Source organism: Manacus vitellinus, unplaced genomic scaffold (assembly GCF_001715985.3).
Source record: "Manacus vitellinus isolate BGI_N305 unplaced genomic scaffold, ASM171598v3 scaffold_15_pilon, whole genome shotgun sequence".
In the NCBI taxonomy this organism is placed as follows: Eukaryota; Metazoa; Chordata; class Aves; order Passeriformes; family Pipridae; genus Manacus; species Manacus vitellinus.
In genome coordinates this window covers 6,818,426-6,831,112 of record NW_021939122.1, presented here as the reverse complement: position 1 = coordinate 6,831,112, position 12,687 = coordinate 6,818,426, and the positions used below count along the sequence as shown (strand labels likewise).

The window sequence follows — 12,687 nt, the reverse complement described above, 5'->3', positions numbered from 1 at the left end:
AATGTTTTCACCCACGTTCATGGGATGCAGTCTCAGGGGACTTGTTCAGGCAGTCAGTGCTCACCAGCAGAAACTGATTCTGCCAATAGACTTTGAGCAATCTCAGTGCAATCAAGGAAAGACTCTCTCTTGGGCCATATCCAGTTCTCATCTCCCACAGCTTATCAGTGCTAGGAACAGAAAGAAGGATCAATGTTTATCTCAGAGTCTGTCTGCCATCTGTGGTCTGTCAATATAAGGAAGATCCTGAAGAAGGCCACCTTAGCTCATCTGAAATGCTCCATGTTTTTGGTGACAACACTGACAACTCTGGCATAGCAGTAATTCCACTTTTATGTGCTCTGAATGTTGCCACTTCCTGTGCCAGTTTTAACCAACCAAAGGGACAGTTGTGATGAGACAAAGCTCTGACACCGAATGCCAGTGGGCAGGAGTGTGAACACACTGGGGAGCTCCAGGATAAGGGAGTCCAAGCCAGCACAGGGAAGAGTCAGCCTGTCAGGCAGCTTTGCCTTTGACAAGGCCTGACTTTTCAAAGTGCATTTCCAGCTTTGAACATTTTTTTACTTTTTGCTGGAAATCAACTTCTTTTCATTGCTAGAAGGATTTCAAAGATTGTCCCTGCTTCTCACAGGGTCTTCCCACTCTCCTTCTTTCAAAGTATCCAGGTCTCAATTTGTTCAATGGACTTCGACAGGGGAAAATGCTTATGTTTTAGGACTGAAAGCTGCTTCCTCAAGGCTTGAGTTAAATCTACTTTAATAAAAACACAGAGCTTTAGTCAGTTGGGACATAAATGATTTCTCTTCTGTGCTATTGAAATGCTGCTTTCTAAGTATGTTCAATAACATATTAAAAGAAGTCTCTAATTGGCCATAGAGTACCAAAGACCTGACTATCTAATGTGAAAAAGCAACATCATGAAAACTTTGAGAATATCAAAAGAAGCAAGGGAAGACCACAGGTCATTTTCAGCCATTCCCTATCCATTTAAACCCCATAATTACAATGTTATGTTTAATATCAAGGGACAGTGGTAAATGTGAGATCATCATAAGACCCGAGTAATCATCCTAAAGACAAAAATAAATCAATCATTGACCTCTGCTGTTATAATGAGCATTTTACAAAAAAACAACCCCCCCCCACATTCAAGTTCAATTTATGCAAGTGTTCCACGTTCTTTCTATCTCCTATAAGGCTCTGAAGCAGAGTTTCTTTAATAAAAATGACTGATGTACACCATTTCCTCCAAATTACACATTTATATGCATTCACTAGAGCCCATGTAACTCATCATGTACAATATCACTAGCTTCTGATGCTGCTTTTCAGTGAGGGAGGGGATCAAACTTAAAGTTCTTTATTTACTCAGAAAGGAAACAGAGTGTATCCCCCAAATACACATATGCAAATCTCTCAGTGTATTTCTGGTAAAACCCATAACTAGCCAACTATTCTCCATATGATCTGTTATATTCAAATCACAGTAACACTTTCGCTGTCAGCAAGGACTGCTTGGTTAGTCAGGGACCAAAGTAGAGCAGACCTAAATAAAATTGACAGTCTGGACAAGGACTGAGCCAAAATCACTTTGAGAAGAGTCCCTCCTGTGTTTAATAATGCAACATACAGTAAGAGAAACTGAGGAGAAATGTGAAAAAAAGCAAGTTACACCAAGTTACACTCCTAGTAGCTTCCCCCAGATGGATGGGGCATAGGGAATACAAAAGCCCTGATGTCCTCGGGGTGATGGTAAGAAGGTGATCCTCTTCCAGTGCTTTTCGACTGGGTGCTGGCACCACATTCCCAAGGTCCTCTGGCCAGACCACTGTCCTTGCACAGCAGGGAGGGGTGAGAATGACCACAGGAGTCCTGGACCAATGGTGTTTCTGCCCAGCTTTCTGTTCCCTCTCTTTAAGAACAGGAGGAAGGGGATGGAGCCCTGCATCCTGTCATCTCCTAGATCTTTTAACTGTGTACCACACACGTGCACACACACAATTCCCTCTTGTCAACTTTTTCTGCCAGCATAACTGGAGACAAAATTACAAAGACATATAATTGCAATGAAAAAGCTGGCTAAAAGGCATTCAAGTATTGCAAAACAAGTCCCATTTATTTTGTTTATTAATTAATAAATAATTACCTATTTGCAAATACAGTTGCATTGATGGAACGTGCCAATGACACACATCTTCTTGAACAAATTACTTAGGAAGGCACTGAACACCCAAGGAGGAGTTGACAAAAATCCATGCCTGTAGGCCATTTTAATTAAACCGAATTCTCTAAAACAAAACCAGCATTTTGCACGAGGAAATTCAAGCCCTTGGGACAAAGCCATGGCTGTGGGATTGCAGTCCAAGTCTGACATGTGACAGCTTGACTGGAGGCATTGCAGTTGCCTCAGGAGGAGGAGGTCCAAAAGGAGGAAGTTCTGGCCCTAGAACCAAAGACTAGGTGTAAGTCAGGTTCGACCTCAGCCACATCTGCTAAGGAAGAATCACCACTGTAAACAAGCCTCAGGGCACCAAGAAATGCAACATGCAAAAAGGCCACATGTAGGAGAAGGGAAACAGTGAAAACAATGGCCTCTGTTACCTTCAGCCTACCGTACTTCCACACATGTAAAAAACCTGCTGTGTTCTTTAGTCCTAATTCCCGTCTGCTAGCGAGGCAGAATTTAGCTTAGTTTGTCTCAGCATCTCTTTAACCTATGATTTAATATCACTGTCATGAAACAGTGCTTTCCTACAACTGCTTTCATGACTATTATTGCACGTTTCCCATAGCACCCCTTCCCCAAAGAAAGGGGTCAATTCACAGCTGTCATTTTGCCTGGTGTTGACCTCTTCCAGCCTTGTTTCCCACAGCAGCAATGGAAAATATCCCTCCAACAAACACAAACAAAAAAGGGCAAGGAAAGAAAAATATTTGTTATTTCGAAGGTGTACTTTGTCTTCCTTTTAACACGTAAACATTTTGTGTTTATAACATCCTTCAATCTCTGTGGTAAAGTGCTCTAGGGAAAGCTCTGGATACATGAAAAGAACCACTTTCTCATCTGTTCTGTTTGTTTCATTTCATAGAATCATTAAGGTTGTAAAAGACCTCTAAAATAATTGAGTCCAGCAGTTAACCTAGCACCAAGTGTTCACCACACCTTATGAACACTTCCAAGGATGGTGATTCCACCACTTGCCCGGGCAGCTTATTCCTATGACTGAACACCCTTTCAGTGAAGAAATTTTTCCCAGTAGCTAATCTAAACCTCCCATGGAGCAACTTGAGGTCATTTCCTCAGGTATTGTCACTTATTACCTTGGAGAAGACCCCCCACCTTGCTACAAAAGTTTAGCTACAAATTCTCTATGTTGAAACTCCCTCTGGGACCAGTTCAGAGACACAGTCCACTGTGAACGCAGCTCCCTGAAGCGAGCAGAAAGGATAGACAGAAATGAAGAAGTCCTGCTTGAAACGTATATGTTATTCAAGTTAGGACTCCTTTTTAGGTGCCCATGTTTCAGTTTACCTTCACAGCAGAGTGAAAAGTACACCCTGCTTTCCTCAGATACCTAGAAGTAGTATAATGGAGCATCCCATTCTCCACAAGAAGAGTTTAAGAAGACCCTTCATAAAAGGGTGCAGAAATGCGCATATCTACAAAACAAATGACAGTTAACAAAGTAAAAGGGATTTTTTTTAATACAGTCATACATTTTTGTTATCATATTACCATTTATTTTTTTAATCTGTGCACAGATACTTTGTATCCATAGTCTTCCCTTGGAAAGCAAGTGTTTATTGTGTCCTCTGAGAGCCTACTCCTTGACTTGCGCCTGTTAAGGGCATTTAAATTTGTAATATCACACCAAAAAAAATTGCTTGTACACTCTGCTAGGCTTTCAGATTACATAGGTTTTGTCTAAATGTACCATGGAAACCTAATAGATCTATTTGTCTATATTTTAACATGGATTATATTCTGCTCTATCCTGGATAGATGTTATGCTCTATAGAGTGACAAAGAAGGGCAACATGAATAGCACCATCAGTTTAGCAAAATATTTGTGACAAAAAAAAAGAAAAAATTTCATAATAAGAGCCATTTCCCTTAATTTAACAACTTGAAAATTAGTCTTTGTTCCTGAAACAATATTGATTTTCATTTTTTTAATGTCTTTCAAAAAGATCCCTTTCCCAGGGGAGACTGTATTTTCTGAGTTCCAAGTCAAAGTTGATTTAAAAATTCTAGTGTTTGCAGAACAGCACCATAGGTTAATTCAGGCTGCAAAAGATCTCAGGAGGTCTCTGCATGAACCTCCTGCTCAAGCAGGGTCAGTTTGGAGGCCAGCCCAGGTTGTTCAGGGCTTTATCCAGTCAGATGTTGAAAACTTCCAAGGGTGGAGACTGAACAATAAATGTTTATTCAAATATGGGCATTTGGCTGAATATGCTCAAAACCCAAACCATACCAGTACAAGCTTCTCCATTTCCACCCCACACCCCTGCTGCAACCAAACCTACCAAATCACAAAATGTATAACAGGTGAAATGAACCTCAGAAAATCATTAAAGGCTAAATTCAAGCCCCACTGAAATCAATGAAGCAATGCCCTTAGTATTTGTCTAGCACCTCTAAGGGAAACATTTTAGCAAATGACACTGGTGAAAGGAAGTGTCTGGTGGGATCAGGGCAGGTTGTGAACACATGGTTCTTGTCAGGGATGGAGGAAGGCTGAGAGCTGAATTCAGGTTAAGGAAGGAGTCAAAGCACCGAGTGTTGCTCTGTGTTCTGAGAGCAGCTTCAATCCTGGCAAATTTACTGAAAACCTCTGCCATAAATATTAGCACTGAGAGTGGAGAAGTTCCTGTATTTATTAGCAAAAGGCCTGATTCTTCCCTTTCTTTTCAGGAAGTCAAGAGCTGCTTCACTGAAAGCAATCCTGTAAAAGCAGCCCAAGATGTGAATCAGGCTGAAAGTCACTGGTTTTATTCTTCCTTAAAGCTTCTGCACTTCAGTTTTAACTGGGAAAACAGTATGAAAATGCGACAGAAAAAACCTAAACCAATACTCCAAATACAGATATTTATAAGCAGGCACATTACATTCAATTCTTTCATCTTTTCACCTAGGTTCCCTCATTATCTACGATGATAAAAAAGAGCTTACACAAGGATGAGTGATATTTTGATACAGATCTTTTAAAGAAAACTGATAATTTCAAGAAACATTTTTCTAGAAATTAATACTTTGGATGTTTTGCATCTTTTGTTTGTTTTAAATCACAGAATTCACAAGAACAAAATTAGGTACATTTTTCAGGTTTTAAAAGTTAGTGCCATGTTTCAATGGGAGCCTGAAAACAAAACAAAACACATTTCAATTACAATAAGCAAAGAACTTCTTGTCCTAACAAACAATTAAATACTGTTACGGGATTTCATTCAACCTTGTTACTCACCAAAATATTTCAGGCCAAGTATCAAGATAATTTGAAGTTTTAGGTTGCACTATAAATAAACTCTGACCCTGGGGGAACCTATTTGGATATTATCAGAAATATAAAGAATTCAGCAGTATGTTAGTGGTCACTGCAAAAGTATATGAGAAGTCTAGAGCAGCTGCAAGTGTATTTTGGTTGTTTAAAATGTGAGGGTTTTTGACATGGTTTTTGTATTGTGCATCCAGTATACAATCTTCTTGTCAATAACATTGGGGTAATCAATGTGTGCAAAAAATGAATCTTGCTAATATGGCATATTTGTAGCCACATACTTTCTACTTGTCAATATAGTTCAAAGGCAGTGAGTGAGGAAAGTTCAGTAGATGCAGCATCTGTCCTAGGTATCATAGGATGGATAGGATGGTCTCACAGTTTTATTTTGTCTCATGTGTCATGCAACATATCTGGGTAAAAGGACACTTGCTTTGGCTATCCCAGCCTCCTTAATGGCAAAACAGAAGCAGCAGCAAGCAGTGGCTTCATACTGTCATATGCATTTGTCTAGCTGGCATTGCCCCTTCATCTCACTGATAATTTGGTGCTTCCTAAATTTCACTCTTCTTCAGAGTGCTCATCACCTTGCATCTTTGAACATGGTCAGCTTTCACTTTCCTTCCTACCCAAACCACAATGAGATTCAGACAAAGTGTACAAACATCAAATCTGCATGTGCTTTTGTGTGCATGTGTCTGTCCAAACAGTTCTTAGAAACACTAGCTGGCATATTTTGTTATTCAATTTTCAAGATACTCCTTCAGCAGCAAAATCACCTAAATCAGTGAGGGTCACTATGCCAGTATTTGGGGTTGGGCTCATGTCCTTTCCTAAGTGAACCTGAATTTCTTCAGCATCTTGACTGTAGGAGTAAGAGGCTGGTTCAATATAGGGCTGAGTGTCCACAGATTCAGTGTATCTGTAGTCCTGCTGGACGTCTTCAAGTAGTTCGGCTGGTCCTGGTACAGCAGATATTGACCAGGTAGGTTTAGAGAGCTGAGAAGGTGACTTCAGCACTGCTACTGAGGAAGCTGGTAAAGGCAACACTCTAGGGTAGGAGGCATAGGGAGAATTCTTAATTTCTGAAGAGGTGGACTGGTATAAATTCTGTTCCAAGGAAGGGAGAGAGACTTGAACATATTTGCCAGTTTCTGGGTCATAAAATGTCTTTAAATTAACTTCAGCTGGTAAATCAACCACATAGTATTGACCAGAGTCAGGGTCTTGGAGGAGTTTACGCTGGGTTGAAGAGGGTGAAGGGCCTACTGCTGGTGCAACACTAGGTCTTCCAGTACTAGTTTCTGTGGGAGTAAAACTTGAGTGAAGGTGAGGATGGAAGGGAGAATATCCCAAGGGTGAAGCAGATGCTATTGTCTGTCCAGAATGAGAAGGATTTCTCTCTACAGCATCTGTATGCTCAGTCTGATGTTTTTTCTGCTGCTCTTGCACTTTTTTTCTCCTGCTTGCCAGCTTTTTAGCCCGACGCAGAGCCTTTTCTGTTTTTGGTGGTACAGTGGGTGGCTTGCCTGTTGTTCTCTCACCAAGTCCCTCGGGCTCCAGCCTCACAACTTCCCCTGCAACATCAGAAAGCAGGTTCTTCTGTGCTGAATCAGGTGTCTCTTCTGCAGGCGTATAAGCTTGCCTCTTTAGTGCCATGTTCAGCAAGGCAGGGTTTATAACATCCTCTGTCTCTCTAAGGTCAGAAATAGTTGGTTTATCTGACAATGAACTGGCAGCAAGAGAGGGCATTGTGCTGCCTGACCTGGGACTTGGAACAGCAGAGCATATAAGATTGTCTAACAAAATCGGCGCACCTTCTGTATGTAGGCTGTCCTCTAAAGCATCATGGGATACAGAAGAATATGTGTGGTCCTCTGATATGGAGCCAGTCACAGGGGAAATTGTCTCCCTAGTGATTATTTTTTTTGCACAAGAGCCACCTTTGCGGTTAGATAAATGATTATTCTTAAAGTAGTTCGTTTTAATTTCTGCAGGATAGCTGGGGTTGTTTTGTGCTTGGTCATTTTCCAGACCTATAATTGGCTGTGTTAAGCTGTGTCTCGCCTTTGTATTCTGAGGCTTCTCCTTATTTCTGCAGATACTTTCCTCATTCCTTTTCCCACCTTTAGTTAACAAAACAAAAGTCTTTCTATCTTCTTTCATCAGTTTCCCTAATGAAAACGTCTCCGTACCTTCCAGAAGATGGGGATCCAGTGTTGCTGAAGTAGATTCAGGTTCACTGGCTTCTTTCTCTCTGTCAATTGCTCCATCCTTCACATTCTGCTGACCTCTGTGTCTTGACGCCAACCAGCCTATCTCCTGGGCATGCAACAAGTTTCGGTGCTGATTGTTGTAAACTGCTGGGGGCATATACCTACGTTCCATTTCCTTATAACTGCTGCTAACAGTATCATCCAGGGAAAAGGACCTGAATAGGGGCAGCTTGACAGCCTTTATTACTTGAGGTGATCTGAATGTGTTATCTTTAATCATAAACAGGCTGGGTTTGGTTGAGCTTGAAGATGATGGTGTTTGCGGTTCCTCACACCTGGGGATTGACGTGTCTGTTATACTGTCAGAAGCAGAATTTGTGCAATTGGCCTCTTCCCTTTTCTCTCTCCCTACTTTCTCTTTCATTAAGCTCCTCTGTTCATTCCCAGTAACCTTTTCTTCCCTCTTCTCTGCTGCATTAATATCAGGACTGATACAAGCACAATATTGCAGTTCATCTTCACCAACCTCTTTCCCTCTCTCCATGTCTCTTTTCTTACTATCTGCATCCATTTCACTCTCAGTCCTCTGGCTTTCTTGAAGGCATGCTGTCTGCATCCCGGGCACTTGTAGAAATGGCTCCCCCTGAAGTGGCTGCTCTACTGTGGAGACATAAGATTGCTCCGAAGAACTAGTGCTTCTTTTGCATTGTGCTTCATGGCCAGATACCACAATGTTGGTTTGGGTGTCACTGTAAGGTACATCTTCTACTGGTGAGAGTTGGCTTAGGAGTGTTTTGAAGGCAAAATTTTCATTCTGAATAGCAGCTTGTCTCTCATTTTCCTCACTCTGGGCACTGTGATTTTGCATGGGCTGCCCAGGTGTTTTGTCCTCATTGCTTCTACTGAACGGTCTCTGTGCTGGATACTGCAGATGTTTTCCTAAATCAGGTTCATGTGATTCATGTCTGAATGAGGAGAAGTTTTCATTATCCCTTGTGCTTTTAACCAGTTCTTCATGTTTTGAATCATCTTGCTGCAAACTGTCTCCAGTTTGGTAAAAGGAAAGGTCTGCTGTTGTCTGGGGTGATGTCAAAGTCAGGTAATTGTCTGCAAAGTGTCCAGTTGGGTCAGTTTTATCATCCTGTTCCTGAACACTGCTAGACAGTACAGAAGCTATATCACTCAATTCATCTTTCTCTGTAATATTTTTCTTACTGTTTTCATGCAAAGTCAAGAGTGAGGCATCCATTTTTGTACTCTCCTGTATATTTTCCCTATTTTTATTTTTCTCCTCCAAGGCCCTTAACAGGGGAGAAGGGGTATAGATGCTTTTAACACGTTTACGCACATCCTTCAAGTTGAATAACAGACTTGATGCTGTCAATTTGTAATTATCCCAAGACCTATAATCGCCCAAGCTGCTCTCCTCATGGTCTCTCGATGATGTGCTCTCAGTGGGAGGAGGTGTCAGTGGGATCAGCTCACTTTCAACAGTGTCCACCTCCTGTTTTGGTGGTATGACAGGTGTCAGGAGTTCGGTGATGTTGAAAGAGGGACTGATTGATCTAGGGGAGTTTACCTGTTTAGCCAGAGGAGTCACATCCAGACCAGGTTTGGTACCAGTCGGCTTTTCAGACAAAGAGTATGTCTTGTGTCTGTCTGTGAACTTCTCCTTTGCAGCCTGTCTCCTCTCTGCTGCCCCTTCTGCAACCCTCTGTCTTCTCCAGGGTGGACAGGTATTGCCCAGTTGGGGGGTGGGGGATTCCTCTTCAGTTAAGATGGGCTGGGGTCTTGGTGGAGGTGGGCTGGGTGCCTGGAACGTTAGTGAGGGTGAAACCATCCTATAGGACATAGACTGGGGTGAGACAGAGGCTTGGGACATGGCAGTGGGGGAAAGTCGAGCTGGCACTGGGGGTGGTGGCACGGGAGGGGCGTCAGAGGTAGGGGGTGTTGGAGGATGGCCCTCCTGGGTTGGGGGTGGAAGAGGAAGTGCCTGTGTGGCCGGGGGTGGCCGAGGGGGACCCTGGTGTGCATGGTTCCTAGGGGGAGGTGTGGGAGGAAAAGCAGCAGGAAATTTGTTTTCTGAAGGGAGGGGACCCTGAGGTACATATATAGCTGGGAGAGGGAAAGCAGTTTCTGGTGGAATTGGCTTCATCTGAAAATCTTTCTCTTGCTTCTTAGCAGCAGTGGTTGTGACAGGTGACAATTTATGTTCACCTGTGTGGGATCCTTTAATAAATGGTGCTTCTTCCAGGTATGAAAGACCTTCCTTTTTCATTTTTATATCAACAAATTCCTCCTTTTCAGTCAATTTTTTATGATGAACATTCCATGATTCAAAGGCACTATTCTCACTGTGAAGAAAATTACCTTTTTTTGCTGGTTCATTAACTTTTACGTTTCTGTTTTTTAAGGCCTTTTTAGAAGAACGGGAAAAATTTGACTTGGCTACTTTTGACATCTCAATCAGCACAGGATAATAACCATCAGAGCCACCATAACCCATGTCCACTTTATTAGGTCTTTCCTGTGGCTCATGTTTGCCACTGAGACAGTGACTACCTGGACTAGCTTCAGAAAATTCAGAAAGTTCCTGATGGATGCTTAAAATGTCTGTATCATCCCAGCAAGCAATATCATTTCCATGATTTATTTTATGTTTTTGAAAGCTATTCTTAATGGGCTGCTTATTTGCTGTCAGAGAACTTCCTGACCCTTGGTCTGCAGTCTTATCAAATGTCTTAATCAATGAGGACACTTTTGAAACATGCTTATTGTTTGTTGGACCAGGGACTGGCAAATTCAGTGTTTTCCTTTCCATGGCAAAGGTGTTATTTTTAGCAATCCTCTTCTCCTCCGGAGCACACTTTGGTAACTGTTGGAATGTTGAAGCCCATATTGTATGTTCATTGTTTCTTGCTGTTAGCTTGTCACAGACATTGCTTTTCCTGATGTCATGGTTTAATGTCCCTGAGTGAATTTTAGCAGACAACTGGAGGGCAAAGTCTGGTGAAATGGCAAGTTCTGGTTCATTGTAAGAGTCTTCGAGTTCTGCTACACACAAACTTTTGAAGGCCCGATCTGTGAGGCTGCTCACCTCTCTGTCTGCGTCATCCAGGAGACTCCCAATACTTGAGGAATCACTATGTCCTTCTGTGTGTTTCTTATTTCCCTGCATTGTTCATGAGAGTCATTAATGAATTATCCAGAGGATTAACTTCAGATGTTGAACAGGCAGGTGGCTGTGTGAGGCAGTTCCAGCTCTTTGCAATTCACAAGCACAAAGCCATTCCTCTGGACAGTGGGGCTGCACATTGACTCATCTTACAGAATAGCTGAAGGAAATTTTCTTCTCTGCAAAGCCAAAAATAATAAATTATCATTTTCCTATATTAACACTACCAGATAGAGAACATTTTCCAGATATATCAGTCATTGACTAATTTGCTCCTACATGTTTAGAAACAAGATGCTAGCAACACAATAAACAACATTAAAAATCATTGTTATTTTGGTCAATTCAAACAGCTCATGGTAGATAATTTAATTTCTGGAAAAAGCCATTAAAAAAAAAAAAAGGTTTAACTCATATTTTTTACTTCTGCTCTTAAACAAGGACATGAGACACAAATTTCAAATATTTCTCTTTCCATATCTCCAACCATAAACGATTTCAAGTGCTGCACATGCATTTAGCAAAGAAGGTTAGCCATTTTTGGCCAGGAAGAATTAGTAACGAAAATCACTTAAAAAAAGATGTCACTGGGTACATCATTGCATACTATGTCCAAAATGAAAGAAAAGCTGACAAAACTTAATTGTCACAGCTTTGTCGTGACAATCGCTGTGAACACAACCCTTGTTTGAGAAAGCCAAATGGCCCCACAGGTAAAGAGGGTTTATTGTGCATGTTCCAGGCAAATATTGCTCGTGTACAGTCCTTTAGCCACCCACAGCAGAATACGGTTGGGTTGGGTCGGTGTGCTGAAGCTGAAGTGGCTGCTAACATCAGCTTAGCCAGCAGAAGGCAGGAGTGTCTAGGGGACTCTAGCAGACCCACTGAAGTAGCATAGGGAACATTTGGCTTCAGTTCCAGAATGGTTGAGAGCTAAAGGCAATCCATTCAACACAACTATAAAATATCACAGCCTTCCATTAATCCCTGATTATGAGGCACAGTCAGGGCCCACAGCCTGGGGTTTTTGTCTATCTCCATGTCAGTCTGAGTACAGGATGGGGGAATCTTTGGATGGAACAAGAAATGCAAAATAGACTCTTCAGCTGTACTTGAAATCTATACATTAAAACCCCTTACAATTTTTCTCTGTAAACTCTTCAGATGCTTATTCTCATGTTTAAGGACTTGAGCAGGGTATTGAGTAAACTGCTAGGAGACTCAGTGTAAAAGCATACTCAAGAGCTGTCTAAAACTCTTTCTTTAAGGAAAGTCTGATCTGTATCTCCATTTCCTCAAACAATGGCATTACAAACCTGTGATGGGCTGAAACAACACAGTTCACATCTGTAGCAGCTTCTATGCAAGTGGAAGATATCTCCATCTCAAGTTTGGATCCTCTGTAGAACTGAGCAATGAAATTCAGATCTGGATTTCAGCCTCTCCAGCTGTCCAAATCTATGATTCTACCTTTGCCCATCTCAGTGAGACTCTTGGAAAGGGTCTGTTTTTCCCTATTGGTGCTGGCCAAAATATGAAAAGTCAGAGCTGAGCTTAATCAGCTTATCAGCTGAATTACTTGGGCTCAGTTTTTTTTCAAATGAAAACACTCCTCACCTTCCTTTTCTATTTAAAAAAATCTCAGCCAACCTATTTTTAGACTCCAAGTGTCATAGTGAATCTATATCCTGTTTTTCCAGCCGTGCAATTCCAATGACTTATGCATAACTACAATAGATTTACACCAGAAATAAAATAAGCTTAACAGAGCTTCTCCATCTTACTTTGTACAAAG

The 12,687-nt window shown here is 41.6% G+C and overlaps 1 protein-coding gene across 5 annotated transcripts in view; it reads right to left on the bottom strand.

Moving 5' to 3' along the window:
* Window positions 1-3,690: 3,690 nt before the first annotated feature.
* Window positions 3,691-12,687, bottom strand: part of CUNH10orf71 (chromosome unknown C10orf71 homolog) — a 29,702-nt gene continuing 20,705 nt past the window's right edge. For all 5 annotated transcript variants that reach the window (XM_018069137.3, XM_018069136.3, XM_018069133.3 and 2 more), the window contains one exon: window positions 3,691-11,071. In XM_018069137.3, the coding sequence (XP_017924626.2) occupies window positions 6,252-10,895 (4,644 nt within the window). In that variant the 5' untranslated portion in view covers window positions 10,896-11,071 and the 3' untranslated portion in view covers window positions 3,691-6,251. The remainder of the gene's footprint in view (window positions 11,072-12,687) is intronic.